The sequence below is a fragment of the Labrus bergylta genome, chromosome 1 (genome assembly GCF_963930695.1).
Source record: "Labrus bergylta chromosome 1, fLabBer1.1, whole genome shotgun sequence".
In the NCBI taxonomy this organism is placed as follows: Eukaryota; Metazoa; Chordata; class Actinopteri; order Labriformes; family Labridae; genus Labrus; species Labrus bergylta.
The window spans coordinates 13,169,457-13,193,151 of record NC_089195.1 but is presented as its reverse complement, the minus strand read 5'-3'; the positions used below and the strand labels follow the sequence as shown (position 1 = coordinate 13,193,151).

The window sequence follows — 23,695 nt, the reverse complement described above, 5'->3', positions numbered from 1 at the left end:
AACTAACCGAGACAAGACCAAGACATTTAGGCATTGAGACCAAGTCAAGACGAAGACCAAGGCAGGGCAAGAACGAGACTAGACCAAGACCATAAATATCACTGAACAATCATCATCTTGTGTGCAGCGTGTCACTCACTTAGACCATAACACCGGGAAGGTTGCAGCTGTAACCGGGGGATAAATATCTAATTATTTGTTCTTTTAGGAAGAGGCATTTTCCTAAAAGATGACGTGGAAAAATAGCCAATCAGTGGTGGTTGAGACAGGGCCGAGAAAAAATGCTTTAGATTCCGAGACCTTCAAAAAGTGGTCTCGAGACCGGTCACTTGTCTGTAGTATGACTGCCAGTCGATGGTTATTCTGCAGTACACCAGACCCCGCTAAACTGGTTTCTGGTCTTGGAATGAGGAAGTAAATAACAGCCCAGCTGACGTCAGATGTCGCTACAGTGTTGCTCCACTTACAGTCTGAAAAAAGCTGACAAGAGATTCATTCAGATTTTCATGATTTAGAGAATCAAAACAGTATGGGGTAGCTTGCAGTGTAGGTACAGAAGTAAACGCCCTGCAGTGAGTGTGCACTTCTGGAGGCGATGAACTCAGGAGGAGGGGGCCTAGTTGTTACCTATAATAAGACTAAACTTTGAAACAATATGTGCATTATTTTGCCGTCATGCGTCATTTCTTCAGAGGGTCTAAGACTGTCCCAGCTGTCACCACCAGGACAGCTTCCTGTCTCCCGATGTCTCGAAACCCTTTTTCACACCTTACTGAGCAGGCAAGAAGTAAAATCTCTGCAATATAAAACACAAATTCTGTGAAATATGCTGACCCGCACCTGCTGTTTTGGAAACCTGCACTATGAGCTGTATTATAGGCCAAGAGCTGAAGCAGAGAGAGAACGAGATAGATGTCTGAGACAGCAACTAGCACAGCACCTCTCCAATTTAAAGCAGCTTCACTTCCTCTTTATCTCACTTTCTCAAACTTAAACCCTCATTTTTCCTCCTCTCACTCCAACCAGCTCTGACTATCAACCCGCCGCTGCCTCCACCACCTCCTTAGTCTCTGTAAACATTTCTAACACACACACACACACACACACCTTGCTTAAGGGTGGCTTTTCACTACACAAATCTCAATTGCTTTTTCACACAGTCCATCGAGGAGTGAGAGGCTTAAGGAGGGAGAGATGGACGGGATAAAGACAGCAGCACAGAGAGAGAGAGAGAGAGAGATGAGAAAAAGAACCTTATCCCAGATTGATGGCTGCTAATAAAGTTTGATTATTACTGACAAGGCACTCTGAGTTTCTAATTGACACTTGTAATAGCCTGGGAGCCGAGACAGTGAAGGAAGTGGAGAGGCAGAGGGGGGGTTTTTCTGTTGGCTCAGCAGAGTTTGAGCAGCAGCAAATCACTGTCACGATTAGAGAATAAATGAAAACATGGATGAACAAAAGGGATCGCCACCTTGACCAATAGAGACAATTTAGATACATCAACTCTTCAGACTTCACTTCCAACCTGTTCTTAGACAGAAAACAGCAGCTGATCTACTGGTCAATCTATGTTGGTACCATGTCAGTGTTTCGTCTGTTGCAGCAGGTAACCAATAACATGTACTGCACTGCTGAAGATTTCTAGATAATGTCAAGACAAGCTAGTCCTAAAATCTTCCTGAATTGGCTATTAACTGCTAAATTCCACCAGATGCGTGCTCTGTCTGTCTCTGCTCAGTCACGGCAGCAGAGCTGGTTCTTACTTTATTCAATGTGTGTGCTTCCACTGGCTCCACTGCGTCTCAGCTCCGTCAGTCCTCTGCAGCAGATCCACAAGATATTTACCACAGAGCAGATCAAGTGGGACAGGAAGTCAAGACCCTGAAACAACATTAAAACATCTGGTTTATTTTCAAAATAAAACACTCTGTTTTGACTGTGGAGAACAATAACCGTATGTGTTATTGTTAATGTGTTTATAAGGGTTTTATAAGGTTCGTAGTCATCGTAGTATCTCGCGCTGTCATCATTAATCTATAATTACTGCGGGAATTGCAGCTCTGAGAATGCACGTTTCTGCTGGAAGTTCTGGGTAACATATGCAAATCACAGTGGGGGGGGGGGGGAGGGAGGAAGTCTCAGGAGGCAGGGCATGATGTGAAAGGATGACTGAGAAGAGTCCTGCACTATAATAAGAGTTTTTTTGCCTTCATATCACTGCTACATGATGTTTAGTATAATAATAGAAAAGATGCTGAAGCAGCTTCACTACGTGCACGACGAACGCAGAGGTCGCTGACGGCTTGTTGTGTTCCCACAGCATCTAACCCAGACATCACAGAGACATTTCAGTAAAACGAAATGGAGTAATGCTTCTCATTGCACAGCATAACTAAAAGTGGTTAAAATGTTTTAAATATGTCGTCATGTGTTGCTTACTGCAGTAGCCATCATGAAAAACGGCCCCCGTGGGATGGTCCCTCATCTCTATGTGCTGCTAAGAAGGCAACCTTTGACATGTTGGCCAAAAATGAAATCCTGTTTTCCACTCATGTGCTTTTGGTTTATTTTTGATGCTTTATGTTTTGAGAGAGAGAGAGAGAGAAAATGGGTAAAGATTTACGTCAGCTCAGACGCTCTGTTTTCTGACGTTATGCAGCACTTGCACAGTTTTTCCTGCAGGTTACTGAAGCGATGCATCTCCCTGTACACTTAACTATGAGTTGAATAATTTAAACTCTGCTTCTAAGGAAATGTAACTCTTAAGGTAAAGTTGTGTAGCCTATTTTTTTAAGCAGGGTTGTACAAGGTTCTTATCAATAATAAGTAAAGTAGATACAGGAGATGTTGGTTCAGCCCGGCCCCTCTCTTGAGGAACCAGCAGGAGTTCGGTCAGGCTCTACATTGCAGCAGACGGTACATTTTCTCTAGATAAATTTAGCTAATTTTGGAAAATTCTGCGCTTCCTTCAGCTTGTTTATGTTTCACTCAGAGGCTCTGGAGACAGGAGGGGTGGGGAGAGCTGAAGGATGAAGGAGGTGTGTCCAGACCTCCTCTGTAATCTGAAAACATGCTCTAAAAGCTGCATTCTAGGCTTTTGAAGTGTATTCTCCCAACAATGTTTCAATCAGTTTAGATCACCTCTGATTTCCCTGCAGATCGTTTAGTGTGCTTTCTTTTTAGCTCTCCCTTCTGACATGTTTATGCTTCAAACACAGTGAAATCTAGCCGCATTGAATTCAGTGTGTTTCATAAAGCACAAGAAAAAACATTTAATACCTAGCTTAATACTGACTCTACTTACTTAGCAACACTTCTCTGCAGAAACGTTCATCCTTTGACTTTAGATAATCCACAGAGCACACTGTCATCACTTTTCAAACTGACTGTCTCTACGCTGTAAGGAGTTGTTGGAGCACAGCTTGTTCTGTGGATTATCCAGACTTAGTGAGGCATTGTTTCACAGACAAAATGTTTTAATTTTTTTCATATTTTCCCACCGACTTCAGATCACAATGGCCCTGATATTTCTACCTGTGCTGATGTTGTGACATAAAGAACAGAGTTAAAGAGTCCAGCTCCTGCACCCAAACCTTCATGCACCCATGGTTCTGCAAGGAGAAAATCCACCAGACAGTGCCATTCAGAAAGTTCTTCTTAACCCGATTCTCTTCCCTCTCTCTCTCTCTCTCCCTCTCTTATTGTCTCAGGTTCAGAAATGGTGGAGGCCCAGTGTCAGAGGTTCGAGGTGAGAAGTACAGACGGAGAGAGGGTTCTGTTCTCAGCAGATGAAGAGGAGATCAGCATCGGCACCGAGAAACTAAGAGTCACAGGTAGGGACATGAACCAAGAGTACCACACTTTATGTATTATGGCTTTGATTTTTTTTTGTGGACTTTCAAGCGCTTGTCCTGCTATGCATACATTATAAAGTTATGCACACGGAGGTGCTGGGAGTTATCGGAGGAGCTGAGAAAAATCATTCCTATGATGATGTTATTCAGTTAATTATGAGCAGTGTTAGTGTTGCACCCTTTAAAAGGAACCGGTCAGAACTTGTCCATCTTCACTTTAAGCAACTTTTATTAAAGAAAGGCCCACAGCGCAACACAAGGTTCTTTTTACAGCCTACACACCTCAGTGTCTTCTTCACTGAACCTCTCTTAAAGGGCCAGTGCCTTAATCTTTAAAGGTAGGTAAAACATACAGTATTTAGTGTTTATAACTTGCTTTTATTTTACTAGTTATCTTAGAAATATAAATCAACATTTCTGGAAATGAAATTAGTTCAACTAGAGACACTGATATAACAAAATGACAGAAATAAATATGAAAATTTGAAGAAACATTTTATTACATTAGTCCAAACATGTTACTAAATAATGTGTTAGCCTACCGCTGCTGCTATTCACGGTAACTAGTACTTGTTATTTTCCAAATTCAATAACACTGTTACAATTCCTGACATTTACAAGCACTCATTACTTTATGTGAAACAGCCGTCAACAACACCAGATAAAGGTGTATTGACATCAATTCAGTGTGCGACGTAACGCTAACAACAGGCTTCTACTGAACTAACTGTCAGAGAGTGCCGTGCTGCAGACACCTGAGACACAGGTGCAGCTCAAGTTAGCTCTGCAGACCAAGAAGGAGACGCTCCTTAAGAACAGCCGGCTTGATTTAAATCACTACCTGCTCAACGATCTGTGAGCCAGACTAAAGACTGATAGACAGGTGTGTTGTCGACGACAACGTGCTTCATATCAATGGACAAGTCTGTTGCCTTCAGAGATTTAGTCGGTAAAATACCTACATATAGAAAAAAAGAGAAGAATAAAGTGCTTTTATTGACTTTAATATCTGTTTTGTCTCTTTGTTATTGAATCATTCTTTCATAAATACATAAAATACATAAATAGTGATAAAATCAAGAGGAAGTATGTGTAAGAATGTGTGTGTGTGTTAGTTATCAGACAAGGTGAACTATACACACACTAACACATACAAACACACACACACACACTCTCAGGTCTGGGTAATTGAGGAGACATGTCCATTAAAGGCACTCTGAAGGAACGCCGCTGTCATTTACTGCGTGATGGAGGTGAGAGAGGCGAGAGACTGAAGGGTGGAGGGAATGCAAATATAAACTCATCCACTCAGCTCATGCGCCGAGGTCCAGTGGAGTCATGCTATGCTAATGTTTATTTTTAAGATTTGTAGCGAGATTGATTCTGTTGCCCTCCGCAGCAGTGAGAGGTGCACAGCAGAGACCGTCGAGCTTCAGTGGAAGATCTCACATATACGCCTGCTCTTTATGAGAATAAGCTGATGGAGGCCGTTGCCGAGGCTTCTAGTGTGTGATACAAGTGGGCTCAAGCTTGATCTGCACATATGAAAATAAATACTACGTTGATAGCAGGTGCAATAACAGGGGCGGTGTTGGACGCCGCGACAAAGGCAGGCCGGTGGAGACTCTGGACACGCCTGGGGTCCCTGCTGGTCACCTCAGCTGGCACCTAGCAGCTGACTTAGAACTGTTGGAATCCACCTGTTAATTTAAACAAAAGCATCTTCAAGGCCCACGGCAGGTGTTGTTGACTGGATGTGATTTCTGCCAAGTGTTCTAAATGTCAAAGTAAAGAAATGCAATGAAGCGTGGGTAACGATGGGAGTAACTGTGACTTTCTTGAGATAACCAAATGCCCTAATGCAGATGTTATTGAACTTTCCATATCTGTTAGAATCTGCTTCAAATCGACACAAAAAGCTGTTCCACAGTCAACTGCGAGTGACCCTCAGTTAAATGTGTCTGTTTATGTGTAGGGGCATTAAAGGTCACATATTCTGCTAAATACTCTTCACCATCTTTCTTTAACTCTAATATGTGTCTCTAGTCCTTCTACAAACCCCCCAATGATGAGAAAAGTCGATCCTCTCCATCTTTTGCCTGCTCCACTTTTCAGAAAATGAATGCTCAAACAGGCCATTTGGAGAATTTCCCCTTCATGACATCACAAAGGGCAGTAACCCCTCCCCCAGGTGGGTGACACTCCCACAGCAAGGTGTTTGTTCTGCCCTCTGAGTCTGCCTTCTCACTATTAACAATAGAACATGGAGCGAGAAAGACTGAGACACCCGAGCCCTGCCAGAGAGGGGGCGTGGTCAGACACAGCTCATTTAATATTTAAAGGTACAGACACAGAAACAGCCTGTTCTGAGCAGGGCTGAAATAGAGGGGTTTATAGGCATGATCAAATACAGGATCAGAGTAGATTTAGAACAAGAAACTTCACACACATGTTTTTGAGGAGCTGGTTGAAGAGGAGGAGAATATGAGACCTTTAATATTGAAACCCAGCATCATCCCCTTCTGCTCAGACTCTTGCTCTGAATGATGTCACCGGTGCAAGAAGCAAGTGATACTTTAGCATCAGTTTGGTACAGCCACAGAAGGTAGGGACGCGTAGTCCCTCTTAGTCAATGGGGGCCAACCAAAAGGCCATGACGTGTAAATAAACATAATCATCATCATCATTGACAAACTCAGGAGTCCATTAGAAAACAGATACAAACTAAGATTTCTGATAAGAAGCAGAGTACCAAGGTCAGTGTCTCAGACTGCTGTCAATATTTTGAGGTATAAACTAAAAGAAACAAAGTCAGAAGATGGAATATAAGATGTTTTGAAAAAGTGAAATACATCATTCTAACAAATATTGAACTAGGAGAGTTTTTTTCTTCTTCTGTTTTTTATCACTTTCTCATTGTTTATTGGACCTTGGAACAAACAACTGAAGCAGGATTTCATCTGAGCAATGCAAGAAATAGAACTCTTCAAGTTTAGCATCTTTAGGATGCACACCTGCACTGTCCTCCTTGAATCTCCTCGAAATAAACTTTGCAAATACGCTGCCTCGAATGTCAAGCAACAGTTGAAATCTCATTGTTTTTCAAATCTGACTCTTTGCCAACAAGCTTAGTTTTCTTGTGCAGAATTAAAATGTGTAGCAGTGCTGAGTTTCCAGCATGCGTCTTCAGCCTCAGCGGGAGTCATGACCGGCGCTCCCCTCAAGCATCTGTTCAGGGCTGCAGGCTAAAGCGGAGGTGGCTGCTGCACACGGGGGGGTTAAACACTGCATCATGCCCCGGCCAAAAGGGAAAATGATGTTCTGCAGTGCAACTATTTAGCATCAGTAAAGCTGTGTGTACGGGGGAATGTAATCTCCCTTGGGTGACATTTACGTCAACATATCAGGAAAATACTGAAAATGCTGTCGAACATCCTCCTGCTTTACTCCACATTGGTATAATCTGTAAAAGTATGTTTGTCTATTGGAAATATTGTTGCACACACGATTTAACACACAGAAGATCTGAGCCCCGTCTCTTGCATTTTAAGTGTCTGCCTCAGCTCCAAGAACAGACGCATGATGCAACATCGTGCAGGCTTTAATACAAAAAGATGTCTTTTCTTGTTCTTCCTTTCATCCTGTCTCCATCTCTCCTCAGGGAACGAAGGCGTGGTGTTCAGCCATTCTGTAGAGACGTCACATGTACGGGCAGAACCGTTTCAGGACCTAAAGTAAGTACTGTAAATGAGTCTGTGTGTGTGTGTGTGTGAGAGACGGCCGTGCGTGTATAACAAGCAGTGTGCAGCATTTACAATTCAAGTCGTCCCTTGTTGTTATTGTAATTAAGTTGTGTTAGAATATGCATGAAGTGTGTACTCTTGAATAATTACTAAGACTGTAACTTCAGCGATAACAATTTCAGGGGAAATGTGTTGATCTGTAAAGTTGAATCTGCTGAGTAAGCAGACTGCAGCTGGTCCTGTGGCGCAGTGAGCTCATGACATATAATCAGCCTCAGTGTGGTGTCTAGACACTCTGAATAAGGGTGTTATGGTGAACAGGGACTGAATGGTTCAGTTTGCAACTCATGAATTAGGACACGTGTGGTTTATGGAGACAGTGAACGTCCGCTCACATTCTGAGGTACTGAGAGCTGCTGAGCTGTGTGAGCCCCAAGTTGGAAATGTGACACCTGATATGCATTCGACACGGCTTCTGTATCGTTTTTTTTTCATTGTGATTGTTTTTGTTTCCTTTAAACAGCAAAGACAGAAGTGTCTAACATTAATCATCCAGTCACTTACATGTGGGGCGGCTGCAGCTCAGTGGGGGTTCAATCCCCAGCTCCTGCAGCCACATGTTAGATTTGTCCCTTTGCGAGACACTTAACCCCAAGCTGCTCCTGCTGATTCATCGGTGGCCATGATCAATCAATCAATCAGTCTTTATTTGTATAGCCCCAATTCATAACAAGTGTTATCTCGAGATGCTATTAAAAAAGAGGACTTAATAAACATGAACCAGTTCATTTTCATCTTATATGAACTGAACTTTGAGCCAGCTCTTTTTCAGTGTGCACTCACACACCACTGTTGAGCCCGCAGCAGAAAGAGGTGTGATGGTGATTGGCAGCCTGACAGGCCTGACACAGGGAACAAAAGCCTGTCAGTGTGCAATGTGCAAGGGTCAGACTCTTACCAAGTGGCCTCTGCCATCTGATACATGCACCAACACATGTAGTGCACCCTGTTCTTTATATATTTCCATGCCTTAGAAGCTGTTACTCTGAAGTTTTTGATGAACTTAAAGAACAGAGGCAGAGGTTTAATCTGGTTTAGAAAACAACAGTATCAGATTGGGTTCATTCATAGTGTGCATTTCCTCACCTGAAATGTGTTTTGGGTATTTTTCATGCTCTCATAAAGCTCCTTTATTATTGATCCCCCAGACTGATACATGTTTTATAACACGGTGGTTAGCTGAAGTGAAGAAGAAAACACAAACACAGCGAGAAGAGAGATAGAGGCAAGAAAGAGAGAAACAGAAGAAGAGGTGATAAAGTATTGCAGAAACTGTGATTCTGTGTGAAGTAGAGAAGAGACACAATTGACTTGATTAAAGGGGGGGAAGGCAGGGCTGGGGTTGGGGTGATGAAGAGGACAATCAAACAGATAAAAAAGAAGGCGGGGGGCAGAGGAGGGTGACAGAGGGAAAGTTCAGGAGGAGGGGATGGAGGTAAGTGTAGAGAAGAATAGATTAAATCCAACCAGCTCCTGCAGTGAGATTGGGACGCAGCAGCTGCATATAATTCGATACAGACAAAATATAAAATCCATCACGACTTGAGGAAATAGCCAGTTTCCTTTTTGTGAGACAAGTTGCCATCGTGAAATTTACAGTTACTGTACTTTTTCTAAAAGTTTCAAAAAACAATTTTGCTTTGGAAAACAATGAAGCTGAAGAGACAGCAGCTGTTGTTACTGTCTTGAGTTCAGGGTACTTTACTTCTTGTTTTCACACAGATCGTGGTTTTATTTTGAAATACTTTAAGGATGTTTTGGTAGATGGACATCACAAAGGGCAGTAACCCCTCCCCCAGGTGGGTGACACTTCCACAGCTAAGTTCTGCCCTCTGAGTCTGCCTTCTCACCATAAACAATAGGACATGGAGTGAGAAAGCCTGAGTACACCCAAGCCCTTCCAGAGAGGGGGCGTGGTCAGACACAGCTCATTTACATATTTAAAGGTACAGACACAGAAACAGCCTGTTCTGAGCAGGGCTGAAATGGAGGGGTTTATAGTTCATGATCAAATATAGGATCAGAGTGGATTTAGAACAAGAAACTTCACACACATGTTTTGGAGAGCTCTGAGACTTATTTACACTGGTTAAAGAGGAGAAGAACATGTGACCTTTAAGGGAGTTGAGCATTATTTATTGCAGCCAAGAAGATAGAGTTTAAAGGTCCCATATTATACTTTTTCTGGTTTTATATGCCCTTTAGTGTGCTTTCCAAGTGTCCTGTGCATGTTTAGGCACATCTATGTGCAAAAATTCAAAGTCCGCGGAAACGCGGCTTCTCCTACGTCCTCCTGTTAGCCGCAAGTAACGCTCGGTTCTAGCCCCCCTCGATAAAAATGTGTCAGTCCGACGTCATTGTCAGTGTGAGATCACTGATCTAAGCCCGTTGGCTCGTTGTGGCAAGCCCTGCAGCTCATGTTGAAATTTCCGAGACACGTGCTGAGCAACTGACCAATAACGACAGAGCGGATCTGCAGATCAATCAGAGCAGACTTGGCCCACAGGGTTTCTAACAGTGTGGGCTCAGCAGAGTGTAGCTGAGGAATCAGAGCGTAGAGGGAGCAAGGAGGAGCAGTACATGAAAAACAGACACTTTTTTCGGACTTTAGCTATTGTGAACGTACAAAAGTAGGTACATAGATTAAATATACGAACCCCAAAAAGGGCATAATATGGGCTCTTTAATGGTCATGTTCATCTGAACCAACCGCATTATTTCATGTATGACAGACAGATAGCACAAGATCAAGGAGAGAGAAAATAAACTTTTCCCCTCTAGGAGCACACAAACTGCTTGGGTAGCTCCTGCACCATAAAGGAAAGTGAATCTAAGGGCATCCCCAGGTGCTCTGCGATCCTTGATTTGATTGCCAAGTCCGGAGTTTAAACTCCACCAGGTCTTTGTCAAATGTCTTTTTTTTTTCCCAGTCCCCAATATTCCCTCTTTCTCTTTGCACTGTATAATAAGCAATAAGCTTTGAAGAGGACAGAAAAAAGAATCAGACATAAAACAGATCCAGAAACAGAGAGAAATTGAAATTGCAAAAAAAAAGACTAAAAGCAAAGCTTCATGGGCAGCAGAGGAAATGAGACCTCTTACGCGCTGAGGGATCAAAGGAGAGGAGGGTGGGTGCGATCGAAGGGGTTGGCAGGACTAGAAGAAGCTACATTAGTTGAAGGAAACTGAGAAGTGATAGGGAGGGTGTAAAGAAAGGAGGAGGAGGAGTGAGAACATTGGGTCAGAGGACGGGTCAGTGCAGATAAGCAGAGCGATGAAACCTGCGGTGAAGGCCTTGGGTAAGACAGAGAACGGGAAGAGCTTCAGTGACTGCTACGATTTAATGCAACCAATCCATTCAAGGAGCCGACAAGGAGGTATGACAGATTCCACGTCATTCACACCTCTATTGATTGACACTCACAAATGTATGCAGCTAGAAGCTCTTAATGAGTCTGTTCAGCAGGAGGTGACCTTGTGCCACGCATTCTCACTGAATGCATCTACAGCACAGATCCATAAACACAAACACATAATATGGAATAAATGCAAACAAAATGTGTTGACGTTAAGTGATTAAGCGCACAAACATACAGACACAAAGAATAGATGGATCAGAAAGCACGGTAAAATCAATGCAGGCATTAAGTGAAACCCTGTTACTGCCTCACGGGCTGTTCTCAGTGCTGAAGTCTGAGTACACCAAGAAGCTTTATATAGTGAAACCTTCACACACATCGCACTCGACAAGTCCTTCACATGAAGCCACAGAATCATGAGACTTTTGACGCCAGTGCATGTGTCAAATATGTCCACCCCTCCGTCTTCAGTCAGTATTCATTAGCTGGTAAAAGAGACAAACAGAAGAAGTTATTGCCATGATGATTTTTTTCACCCAAGTTTTCAATCAAGGTGTGTTCAATATGTAAGGAATAACGCACTATGAGGTGTCCAATATCAGGGACATGGAGGGGAGAACCATCCTCCTCCAAAGAGTCCATAAATTCTTGATACTGGAAGACTGTATCCCAACTGATATTGTGGGTCAACCGACCCACAAAATTTGAAATAAACCCATCCAGTCCTTTGTTTGTGGTCTGCATAAGTCTTACAACACAGAGAAAAATGCTCTGTTTCAAATTTTCTAAACTTGTGACATCACAGTGGGATTCTGGTAAAAACATCCCCTCCCCTCCCCTGGTATCTCCATCCATGGACTCCACCCCCAGAACAAAACTTTTGTGCAGGGAGTGCTTGCTTTTGTGCATTTTTATTCTCGATAGCCATGGAGTGATGTCTACGGGGAAAACTCAGGGGGGGCTCATGGCATTTAAAGAGACACAGAGCTGGTTTATACAGGGTCACAAACCTCCTCTGGTGCTTGATTCATGTTATATTTTGACCAAAGCACAGCACAGATGTTTCATTTAGACCACAGGGGACTGTTTGAAAAGGTGGAAAAGGCGTATAATATGTCCTCTTTAAGGAGAGAAAAAAATCGAATACCGATATATCAGCCAATATCTTCCCGTTTCCAGAAACCAGGATAAGCCCTATCTCAATTTTGCTACATGGAAAACTCAAAAACAGGATACTGTGGCATATATACCACGGCCCAACCAATATGGAATTTTTGGGTCCAATACCAATATTGATTTTGCGGCAAAAACTATTCCAATACTGATATATCAAATCTATAAAATCTGTAGAGATAGATAGATAGATATAGATAAACATTTTTATTGTGTCGATCCCTCAGTTATCAAGCACTTTGAAAACATATTCAATGAAGACAAGATGGCCACTCAACTGGAAAGTAACTGAGCATGTACGTGCATCACCTCTTGACTCTCTGGAGAGTGATGATGCTTGTTGTAATCCATGTAGCGCCCTCTGCTGGTCAAAGAGAACTGCGAGTGTAACACAATGAAACTCAAATTAAATGTTATTTGACTGGTGAATAAATCAAGTAATATCGGTGCATATCTACCATAAAATTAGCCGATACCTATACCGTCACTGGATAAGCTAATATCGGCAGGCTGATTAATCAGTCGGGCTCTTGTGTTAAATCTGACTCTAGCCAACATAAACAGACTTGGTTGTCTTGTTAGAATGCAAGCTCTATCTGTGGATTGGTTGTCATGTAATTTCCGTGCAGCGTGTTGCTATCGCTCGGGTTATCTCTAACATAGCAAAGGTACTCCTGGAGGCGTGTTGCTCGTCCGACTTGTTGCCAACTAGTAACTGAAATGTGGTTAACTGGGGTGTGACATCATTCCCAACTCAGAGGGGTAAATGGAACAAACCCTTAGAGACAGTCTCATTAAGAAGGCAGACTTTTCTGGAACTACTTCGGAGGTGCCCTGATGCAAGGCACATTGACAGCCTGTCAGAGTCAAGGATCAACTCAAACAAAGGTATGAGGAGATATATTTTATACCTCCATTTAAAAGATAGTATCAACATGAAGAATCAGAGGCAGCTCTCCTTTTCTTTTTCAAATTCACCAAAGAGTTTAATCCCTCTTTGCTCGGAGCGTCGTATCTCTCTATCTCTCTTTTCCTCGTGATATCTTTGTCCTCATCTTTCTGCCTCCTAACTCTCTCTTGTTGACTAAATCTCTGATTCTCACACCATTTTTTTTCTCCTCTCTTTAGCTCTCATCCATCCCTGATCATCATCACATGTGCATTCCATCTTTCTCACTCTATCTGCATGCACATTTTTCTGTCTCGTTATGAAAACCAGGGCGTTATGCAGTGAAGGTAAATGAGACATGTAATGAGCGGATTGAAGTCCATTTAAAGCTAATGATGTATCGTACAGTTTAACATCAGAGAGGGAGGGAGGGAAAGACAGAGAGATGGTACACACTTCACATGAAGAAATATAGGTGAACAAATTCACGTCAAGAAAACGTAAAGATCAAATTAACTCTCTACAAACAGGTCGCAGGCTGTGGGGTCTGTGCTTCATAACGATCAATGACACCGTTGTCTTGAAGACATCAATGCACACCACTCTGTGCTAAAAGCTATGCTAGCAGCGCAGGAATAGGAACGCAATGCAGACGGCTTTCCAGAGAACACTCCAGGAAAGTTACGCCGTGTTTATGCAGAGCTTCAGGTGTGATGGCCACTGTGAGTCTATTCACACTCTTCTGCTTTTCATGCAAACCGCTCGTGCACTTCAAAGTGTTTAGAGGGAGGCCAGGAGACAGACAGAGAATAAAATGCTGTGCTTGGCACTTTTTATTTAAAAGACGCTGAATTCACCGTCTCGGGGAGGCATTCATGACTAAATCACATGAAAAGAAGAAGCCGGGGTTGACAAAACGTCGACAGCTGACAACAACATACAAACTAAAAATGGAGGAGATAGCTGTGGGAAAGTTAGTTTGGTGAGCACACAAGCTGGGAGTTTGTTGATTTTTAAGGGATTGTCGTGGAAACTGTTTACCGATAGAAGCAGAGCGTCTGCGTGATAACAAAACTGCTTTTCATTATCAGGAGAAACACGAGGCTGAGGCAGCACTCTGACTACAAAACCCACTAAAGTGTGGATGCACCTTTTAGGTAGACAACAACAAAAAAATGTTCCCAAATGCAGCGACGGTGTTTACTGGATGTATGAGCAGCCGAACAGGAGACAGATTGTCTCAGAAGATAACTCCCCGTTTTAAGTCCCGGCTGGGCTGCAGTGATGGAACTTTATAAAAAATTAGAATGTAATCTTTACATTAATTAACAGCTATCTATAATTACATTTCCAGACATTTTAACACAGCTTGAGTGTTTCAATAATATAGAAGAGCATGCAGCCTTACAGGAGATGTTATCCTGTATCAACCCTCTGCCTTAATGAACACATCACTGTAAAGACGGAGGGGACGCTTACTGACTAAGGAAGCCAATCATTGGATTTAACATCTGATGTGTCACACGCAGGAACTTACAAGTCATCACAGCAAGTAACCCTGTCAAGATGTCCATGCACCAACCTAGTTTAAACTATTCTAGTGTGGATCAGGATCAGCTCAGCAGCAACCTCTGGAGTTGAAAAATGAAGCCGATGCGGAAGTGCAAAACCCTGCAGTTCCTCGAGTGTCCACTAGAGGCTGGCTGCAGAAGCCCTGGAAGTCACATACACACCCATTCAAAAAAAGCCTGTTTTTAGAACAGAGATTAACAGCCTGGTTCAATAAACCAAATAGGTCTGATTAGCTCATGTGTCACTCTGCACACACTGTACAGGGGGTGAATGTTTTATCTGTTTTATAAAAGATACGAGTTATGCATTAGAGGGCGGCTGTGGCTCAGTTGGTAGAGTCAGCCGTCTCTCTACTAGGTCGGGGGTTCGATCCCCAGATCCTGCAGCAACATGTCCAATGTGTCCTTGGCCAAGACACTTAACCCCAAGTTGCTCCTGCTGCTTCACCAGGGGCGTATGAATGGATGTGTTACTTCTACCATCAGTGTGTGAATGTGTAGGAGTGACCTGCAGTTTAAAAGCGCTTTGAGTAGTCAGAAGACTGGAAAATAAATAAACAAGCTAAAGTTAATGTACCATTATAAGGCGTGTAGCTCTGCTCTCACTGTGCGAGAGTGTAAACAGTCATACGGCCAAAATTTCAAACATGCCAGAAAATTATTCGATCAGTCGGGAGCAGGTGATCGGGCCAGGAGCGAGCATTGTGTCTCAGTGTTCACTGCACAACAAATGACAGCTGAAATTCTCCAAATGTTGGGCAAGACACTTAACCCCACATTGGTCCCGCTGCTCCTGTGGTGGTGTATGAATGGATTTCTGTTCTACTTACTCTATGATGTACGTCGCTTTGGATAAAAGTGTCTGCTAAGTGAATTGTAACATTGTAACATGTCAAAATAAGACTAAAAAACGTGTGTCTAAATCTACGCAAGAGCATGCAGTATACGTTTAAGTCAAGACAAATGTGTTTTCTCAAGAGGCTCATTTTGACCAAGTCACAGAGAAATGAAACCATGAAGAGACAAAGCTAATAAGATGGACAAAGTTTCCATTTATCTCTGATGAACGTGTTAGTTGTTACAGCTGCTGTGATGATGGATGTGTGTGTCTTTCAGGCTCTCATCAGTAATAGAGTTTTATTTCATGATTAACCTCCAGTTTTCATGTTTCATGTTGTTTCTGAATTGTTCTTTTTTTCTTTCTTTCTAATCTCCGTCTTCAACTCGGATTGATTGAGTGACAGCACACAGATGAAAGACGAACCCCATGAATGCGTGTGTGTTGTTTCATTTTCCATCTCGTCTTCTTTCAGTTGACACTTTTGCGTGGTCCGATTTGATTTGCTCACAAGCTGCACGTTACCGTGGCTATTTTTACAGAATGTAATGATGTCTAACTTTGTTTATCATCGAGGTAAGTGTGAAGAGGAGAACAAAGTGTCACATTTAAATAAACTCAGATGTGATTGAACAAATATATGAAATGATGTTATTGGAAATATGAGTGACAGGACTCCTGAATCAGTCAATACACCCTGACAGAGCTTCCAACTGCAGACCGAGATAGCGGTTCAAAGGGAAGAATTTCAATCAGTTCTGTAAAACTAAAGACGGCAGAACAGACAGATGAGTGGTTGGAGAGCTTCGATTGACAGTCAGGCAGCACTGATGGAGCTGTCATCTGCATGCTTTTAAATTAGCTCCAATTTTTTATTTTTTCCAATTTTAGTCCTCCTATGTTGGTCCTAATCCCCAAGGTTGTCCTTTTTTCTGGGCTGTTTTCACTGATCAGGCTTCAAGCAGTGTGGGCAGCACTGATATGTTTCCCTTCAGGCTTTCTGGCTCCTGTATGTTGTTCTCTTTTTCTGGAAACAAGCAAACACAGACAACTTTTCATATATTTGCAAGAACAAGTTGCAGGGTGGTGGAGTGGTTAGCGCTGTTGCCTCACAGCAGGAAGGTTCCTGATTCGACCCCTCGTCTGACAGGAGCCTCTCTGTGTGGAGTTTGCATGTTCTCCCCGTGCATGTGTGGGTTCTCTTCAGGTACTCCTGCTTTCTCCCACAGTCCAAAGACATGCTCGTTAGGTTAACTGCTGACTCTAAAATTGTCATTAGGTGTGAATGTGAATGTCAGCCCTGTGATTGGCTGGTGATCAGTCCAGGCTGTAACCCCGCCTCTCGCCCAATGACAGCTGGGATCGGCACCAGCCCCCCCACGACCCCCAACAGGAAGACTGCGGTATAGATAATGAATGGATGGCTTGGAATTTTTGGCCCAGGGGTGGAGCCAGAAGTAGAGGTGGAGGATGTCGACCAAAAAGTATATCTCAGTATTTTTTTTCTTTGAAGAAATAACAAGTCAGATCCACATGGGCCAAATGTCACACAGGCCCCTATTATTGACAGCCAGCTGCACAACGTCAACATGAACGTGAGAGAGGCGGACCAGGTGAAGGGGGGCCGACAGTGAGAGGAGAAATAGGTGAACAGGCGGCTCAACGGAAGAAATGTACAAGATAAACTCCCGTTTTTTGGTGGTGTTCAAACTGCACCCTTTAACTCCACACTGCTGAAAACTTCACATTTCACACCAGGCCTCGCTGAAGGTCATCTCATCTTACTGCGTGCTTAGGTCACCGCGTGTTTGAAAACAGAGAAAGGTCAAACGGAAAGCAGAAAGTTTATCTGTGCTGCCCTTTAGCACAGATACAGACTCAAAGGAGCTCCACCTGATTATCTTACATGAAAGGACAAAAAAGACACACCTCCTCCTCCTCCTCTTCCTCCTTCTCCTCCTCCTTCTCCTCTTCCTCCTCCTCTTCCTCTCCCTCCTCCTCTTCCTCTTCCTCTTCCTTCTCTTCCTCTTCCTCCTCTTCTTCCTTGAGTCAAACCTCCAGGAAGTGAAGAGTAGGGAGCACATTAGTGATGTTTGGAGAAACCATTAAATCAGACACATTCCTGTACTGAAAATATAGGTGCTGATTGTTTATTAAAGTTCAAAGTTGACACCAGAAGTCCAGCTCCTTCTTTCTTTTGATTGGTCTGTGAGGGACAAAAACTCTTAACTGCACACAGACCTTTAATCACACAGCCCCGATTGATGCTTGAGCAAATGAAGTAATATTTTTTTATGTTGCTCATTCATTAAAGAATAAGAAGAGTCAAAATGTGTGTGTACATTCCACTTACAAAATAATGAACCTCTACATGTTTACTGGTCCATTTCACACAATGAAATAAGCCGGCTGAGCAGTTACTGTGGTGGTGGTCATTTCCCGACGTAAGACAAGCAAGCAACAGAGTCCGCTACACGACGTTATAATGAGAATATTTTCCTTTATATCAATGCTATGTGTAATCCAATGGAACATCCACAAAAGAGAGGAGAACAACATACTGACGAACAGAAAACATAATGCAGCTATTCAATTCGTTGCATGGAGATCGTAGTGGTCGCATGCAGACACTTTAGCCGGTCACTATATAAACGTCTTTCTCTTTCTATTGGCTCGAATTGAAAATCTCTGGAGTATATTCGGCCGCGTTCAGACATCAGAACACTCGGATATTCTGCGGATAAAATACTAGGGGTCTGGCCGGATAAACTCCGAGTGAAAAATTGCGGCTGTTTGCGTTCACACATAGCCTAAAGAACCTCCAGGTAGCCAAATCTCCAGAGATTTTCAGGAGATTTCCGTATGTGTGAAAAGGGTTTATATGTCAGCCCTGTGATTGACAGGCGTACAGTTCTGTCAGACCGTCCTAGAGGCTCTGTATTTATCCTCAAGATGATGTTATGGTCAGGGAGGGGCATGTAACTTTACCTACTCTACCTAAAAGCTTGTGATTTAAAACAATAAGATAGTGAGGTTTCAGATAATGGAGAGAGGACACTACGTCTGCCTAACAGCCAGATATGAGGGCACGGCTAACACCGTCAGACCCCTAAATGTCTGTACCTCTACAGAGATACAGACATTACATCACAGAGTTGAAGGATCTTTTCTGACCTTTTTCAGAGCACATGGTTTCTTGGTTGCTGTCAGGGTGTAACAAGCGTTAAAACAAATATCACAAATAGTGTATGCTGGATAAAAAAAATAATATAAATTACCAACCTAACCTTTAAGAAATCATGTAGTAAATACAGAAAACCCCAGTATTTCAGTTATTATAAAAGTTAGTTTGAATTAAAACTATGTGAGAAATAAATTAGTTCCCTTGACCACATCACACCTGAGGAGGAATAATCCAGTGGATGACCTTGGTTTGAAGCTGACAGCCAAAAAAACAACTGAAAGGGAAAAGAAAAAACCTACCTTTACAGAAACACAGAAATCAATCAACAATTAACTGACCAAAAAAAGTCTGCAGAGTCTCCCACAGCAGCACTGCACTGACGTTAGCGGACACGGGGTAACCTCAGGTCTCTAACTCCATCTGACGCTTGGCTCCTCAGCAGAGAGAAACGAGCTGCTGCACAGTCAATATCTCCCTGGTTTTATCCACTCTTTCATCCTCTTATCCCTCCCTCTGTGACTCCTTCTCCTCTATCCCAGTCCTGGGGTCATGAGAAGGCTCCCCGGGGAAACTTAGGCCTTACACAAGCAAGGGCATCGGATGAGGATTTGTGCTCTGCGCCCCTTCAACCCCATCCCTCGTTCTGTTTCCATGTATCTATCCTTCCATATACGAGACAGTAACAGGACTGCAGGAGTACTCAGAGCTCTGTGAGACTCAGGGGCATGGGAAAGGATTGGATTTAGGAGGGGAGAACACTGTAGGAGAACAGTTTGAACATGAGCTTTAGACAGTAAGTTTCTCAAATATGGATCTTGGTATGATATGACTCTTTAAACAGAGAGAAGCACCACTTGTTCTCTTCTATAGGTCTAAAAGGCACATGAGACAAAACCTTAAGGTACAAACATATCTCCTTCACTTCAAAAAGATCTATGTTATTAAAGTGAGATGCTGTTTTTGCAATGACGAAAATGGTTTTGATGATTTCTGGGGGTACCCAGTGGGAAATGTTTGCTTCCTAAGTCACCCAAATGCCTTTTATGGAAGTTTTTCTGTTTCTATGTTTTCCACAAGTGCACAACAAAAAAGGATTGTAAGGATATCAGAATTTAAACTTGTATATGATTGTTTGTGTTGCCAACATATTTGTAATATTAAAGAAGCAACATGTAACTCTGACACCTAGTGTTTAAAATGGGTACTGCAGTCCAGATTCTAAACATTAGAGAGCTGTCTCCCCCGCCCCTTGCTCTCTAGAGTCGATGCTCACACAGGTTGCCATGTGGTGGACACTGAAGCTTCAGTGTTTAGCCAGCTCTGCATCGGTCTGTAAACCTTTCTGTGTTCTAACCTCTCTCCATTTTTCAAAAGCATCTCCAATATTGATCCTAGTTTGAGCACGTTTCTGCTCGTGGAGCTTATTAGAAACATGCAGAGGCTTTTTAGGTCGGGTACAATCACTTCTATCTGAACCAGTTCTCTTGCCCGCTTCCATCGCTGCAACACCTGTTGGTTTGACCTGATAACTGCTCTCATATCTGGCAAATCGAGGGGCGTCCAAAACGGCCGAGTGGGGGTGCCTTAAAACCGCCTACCTTCTCTGGTCCAAACAAATCGCAGGACCAGAATCTAAACTTAGAAGAAGGTCATAATCAGTTATTTGAGCACTTTCCAAAACTTTAATTCCTTACAAAGTCAGATGTGGTTTAGTCCATTTTCTCTTTCCTTGCGTCCATCCTGTGACAGTACATTTTCCATCCATTTGAAATCAGGAGCCATGGTCCAGTCAGTTCATCTTGTTAGAGTTTGAGAATGTAATTTGTCTCTTTGTCTTTTAGTCTGCTCTTTTCGTTGTCCAATCCAGTGGTTTTTAATTCTGCTCCTGGAGAGTTCTGCTTGTCTTCCTTGATGGGCAGGTAATAGCAGGTAATTGCATTCTCCTGGTATCCAAGGTGTGGAAAAGCGGCTTAATGAATAGTAAGAATGATATGTCGGCAGGTCTCTGGGTCCTGAACACTTACAGAGATCCACAGCTTTTAAATAAATCCAGGGCAATCTGTTCAGCCCAACGTTTTTGCTATCCACCTCTCCACCGTTGTTCTTTTGGTGCCTGTTTTGACTTAAAGGGATACTTCACCTATTTGCATTTGGACGAGGAGTCCGGGTTGGCTCGGGCTGGGGCGGACTGGTAGTGTTGGTGCTCTCACTGTTTGCCTATGGACACAGACATAGAGTCTGTTTTCTGCAAGGAATTTCCAAGGTCAATTCTGGAAGAAATCTAAGTAAGTATGTCTGTAAATGTTTTTATTACTATATTTCTACTGCTATATTGTATATTTTGGAGAAACTGTGACGATCGAATTTCCCTCTGGGATTAATAAAGTATTTCTGATTCTGATTCTGAAATTGAGAACCTTAGTGGGAGTGGCCTGGGTGCTTTCTCTATTCTGGGATTTGGTGTCTTTCATCCACATGAGCCAAAAAGACACTTTCTGCCTTTTCTCGGCCAAGAAGGCACCAACTTCAAAATGTATTTCCCATTTCTATTACATATATGACCCTATGTCAATACAGATTCATGTTTCAACGGGTGAAGTATCCCTTTAATGTTGAAGTTGAAGTGATGGAAAATACGATCGTGAGTCTGTATTTTGTGTTTTATTTTGAAATGGACCTGACGCTCTGTGCGTTTCCATGTCTGACTTCCTGTCTGGGTCGTTCTATTCTCTCCAGCTTGACGCGTGCTTGCAGCGTACTCGGTCGAAAATAGACTTGCAGCGTATTTGAGAACGAGCAGAGCGTAGTGGGGTTGCTGGCATGTTCCGGAGAGGGACCGCAGCGCTCGATGTGGAAACACAATCATTGACTAGAGTGGCAACGAAGTAGTGCGCGGCCCTGATGGACCGTGGCGCTGGCAGAGTAAGAGAAAATTGGGGGTAAGCGCCGGTGAAAATTCAGTCTCTGAAATTGCGGTCGTAAGCCCTTCCAGCACAAAAGGTCTGTAAATGGACACAGACTCTTATTCTGCCTTCATTCCATCTTCTACTTTCTTACCGTAATGGTGTTCAGCTCTGGTTTTTCTGATTCCAAGTTTGGACCAAAAGTTTTTTCCATGTTTCTATGTAGTAGGCTTCAAAATGACAAGACAACTAATAGGACATAATGGCCTTGAGTCCTTGGGGTGCTTCCAATTTAACCCAATTACAGAGTGTAACATTTTACGAGTCCTTGAAGTAGGGATTGGGGAAATTATCTACCCTGTGGCCTCGATTTTTTCTTTCCCCTCCTTCAGCCACACTTCCAACTGTTCACCCAACTCTAACTGACTTTCCCTAAAACTCAGCCTAGAGGTCAGAAAACATCTCGAATAACATCTTGTATGTGTGAATCCTGTTTTCAGGGTGTTTCTGCTTGCTCACGTAGAACCATCGGATACAGATGGGTTGATTAAAAATAATTAAATTCAAAGCGCACAGCACGCTCATTATCTTGAATACTTCAATGGTCCCAAGTCAGAGGTTTAACAAACAATCCAGAGTTGTTTTAACCTTCTCATTAGAGAAGCACACTTCACATTTCCATTTAAATTGAGGTGAAAATGCTCACATACCTAGAAGGAAGCACAAGGTGATCTGGATAAGGCCTACTTCCCACGCTAATGTCAAAGGAGTCTCGTCGTGAAGATATTCCAGTCAAGATTTCTTTTGAGCATGCCACGTGGAGGAGGCATGGTGTGGGACGCCAAAGTACACCGTCTAATTAGCTCCAAAAAACTCTCAGACTTATCCCGCCCCTAGCTGTTTTTTGATTAAAAAGTCTGGATTTGTGTCAAAGTAATTGGAAATCATTAAAATTTAGAATGAGCCACGTTCTCTTTGAACCGTGCCCTTGAGAGAAAAAAGAAGCTTCACTTCACACAAGAGTTCCCATTAAAGAAAGGCAGTTCACTTGCTTAATGGTTTTTGAACAATGCCTCATTTTTTGTTTTTCTTTCGTTCATGCTTTGGGTCAACTTGATATAGCGATCGATTACAAGTTTGACAGGTTTGTTTTCATCCTGTCTCGCTGTTCTTCTCTCTACCCTTTGATTTCGTAAACTGTGATCACCAAAAGCTGGGATGTCTTTGCATAAACTCAAGAAAGAACGCAAGTCCGAATCCTGACGCAAGTTCCAATCAAACACCGTTCAACCAAAGTACATGAGGTTTTGGATGCGTCTAACTTTTCTCTTTTCTTGGGTACAACGAGGGCAATCAGCCTTGCCCTGCACCGCTCTGTCTCTTATTGATCAGACAAACAGAGAAATCATTGAGAGCAAACAGAGAGTGGGAAGGCTAGACGAATAACAAGCGGACACAGTTATGGGAACGATCCATAATGTATCTGTATTTCTGTGTGTGTGTGTGTGTGTGTGTGTGTGTGTGTGTGTGTGTGTTTGTCTTTGTGTATTTGTTCAGAGTGTCCTGTTTTAGAAACTGAAGCGGGACTTTTTTCCCAGATGTTGAAATGTAAATACATTAAACTTAAAAGAAACAAGTTGATATGATCATGATGGGAGGGAGGTGGGGCCCTGTTGTGAGGGTTGCATCAGACTCCTTTCATTGGCAGAGCATAGTGGGCGGTAGAGAGTGTAGACCTGGATGATGGAATTTAGGGGGCGTCAGTAGCTGAGTCTGTAGGAACTGGGTTGGGAACTGGAGGGTTGCGGGTTTAAGTCCTGGTGTGGAGCAAATCTGGAAATTGGTCTGGTAACTGATGTATATTTTCCTAATTAATAATACAACTGAGCCATCCATACCGCTAAGATTTGTACAGTCTTCCTGCGTATTAAACCCGGCCCACACTGAAAGATTTTTAAAATCTCAACAGACATTGATAATTTGAGCATTCATCCTTCAAATGCAGTTATCAAACACTTGTGGAAAGGAAATATAATGAAGAAAAGATGGTCAATCGACAGGAAAAAATGAACACAAGTGGATTTTCATCATATGTCCACTTTAAAATAAAAGAGTGGG

The 23,695-nt window shown here is 42.8% G+C and overlaps 1 protein-coding gene across 2 annotated transcripts in view; it reads left to right on the top strand.

Annotated features, from left to right (window-relative positions):
* LOC109989051 (zeta-sarcoglycan) overlaps nt 1-23,695 on the top strand; it is a 380,910-nt gene that overhangs the window by 321,991 nt on the left and 35,224 nt on the right. For both annotated transcript variants that reach the window (XM_065954498.1, XM_029278628.2), the window contains 2 exons: nt 3,714-3,836; nt 7,519-7,591. In XM_065954498.1, coding sequence (XP_065810570.1) covers nt 3,714-3,836; nt 7,519-7,591 — 196 coding nt within the window. The remainder of the gene's footprint in view (nt 1-3,713; nt 3,837-7,518; nt 7,592-23,695) is intronic.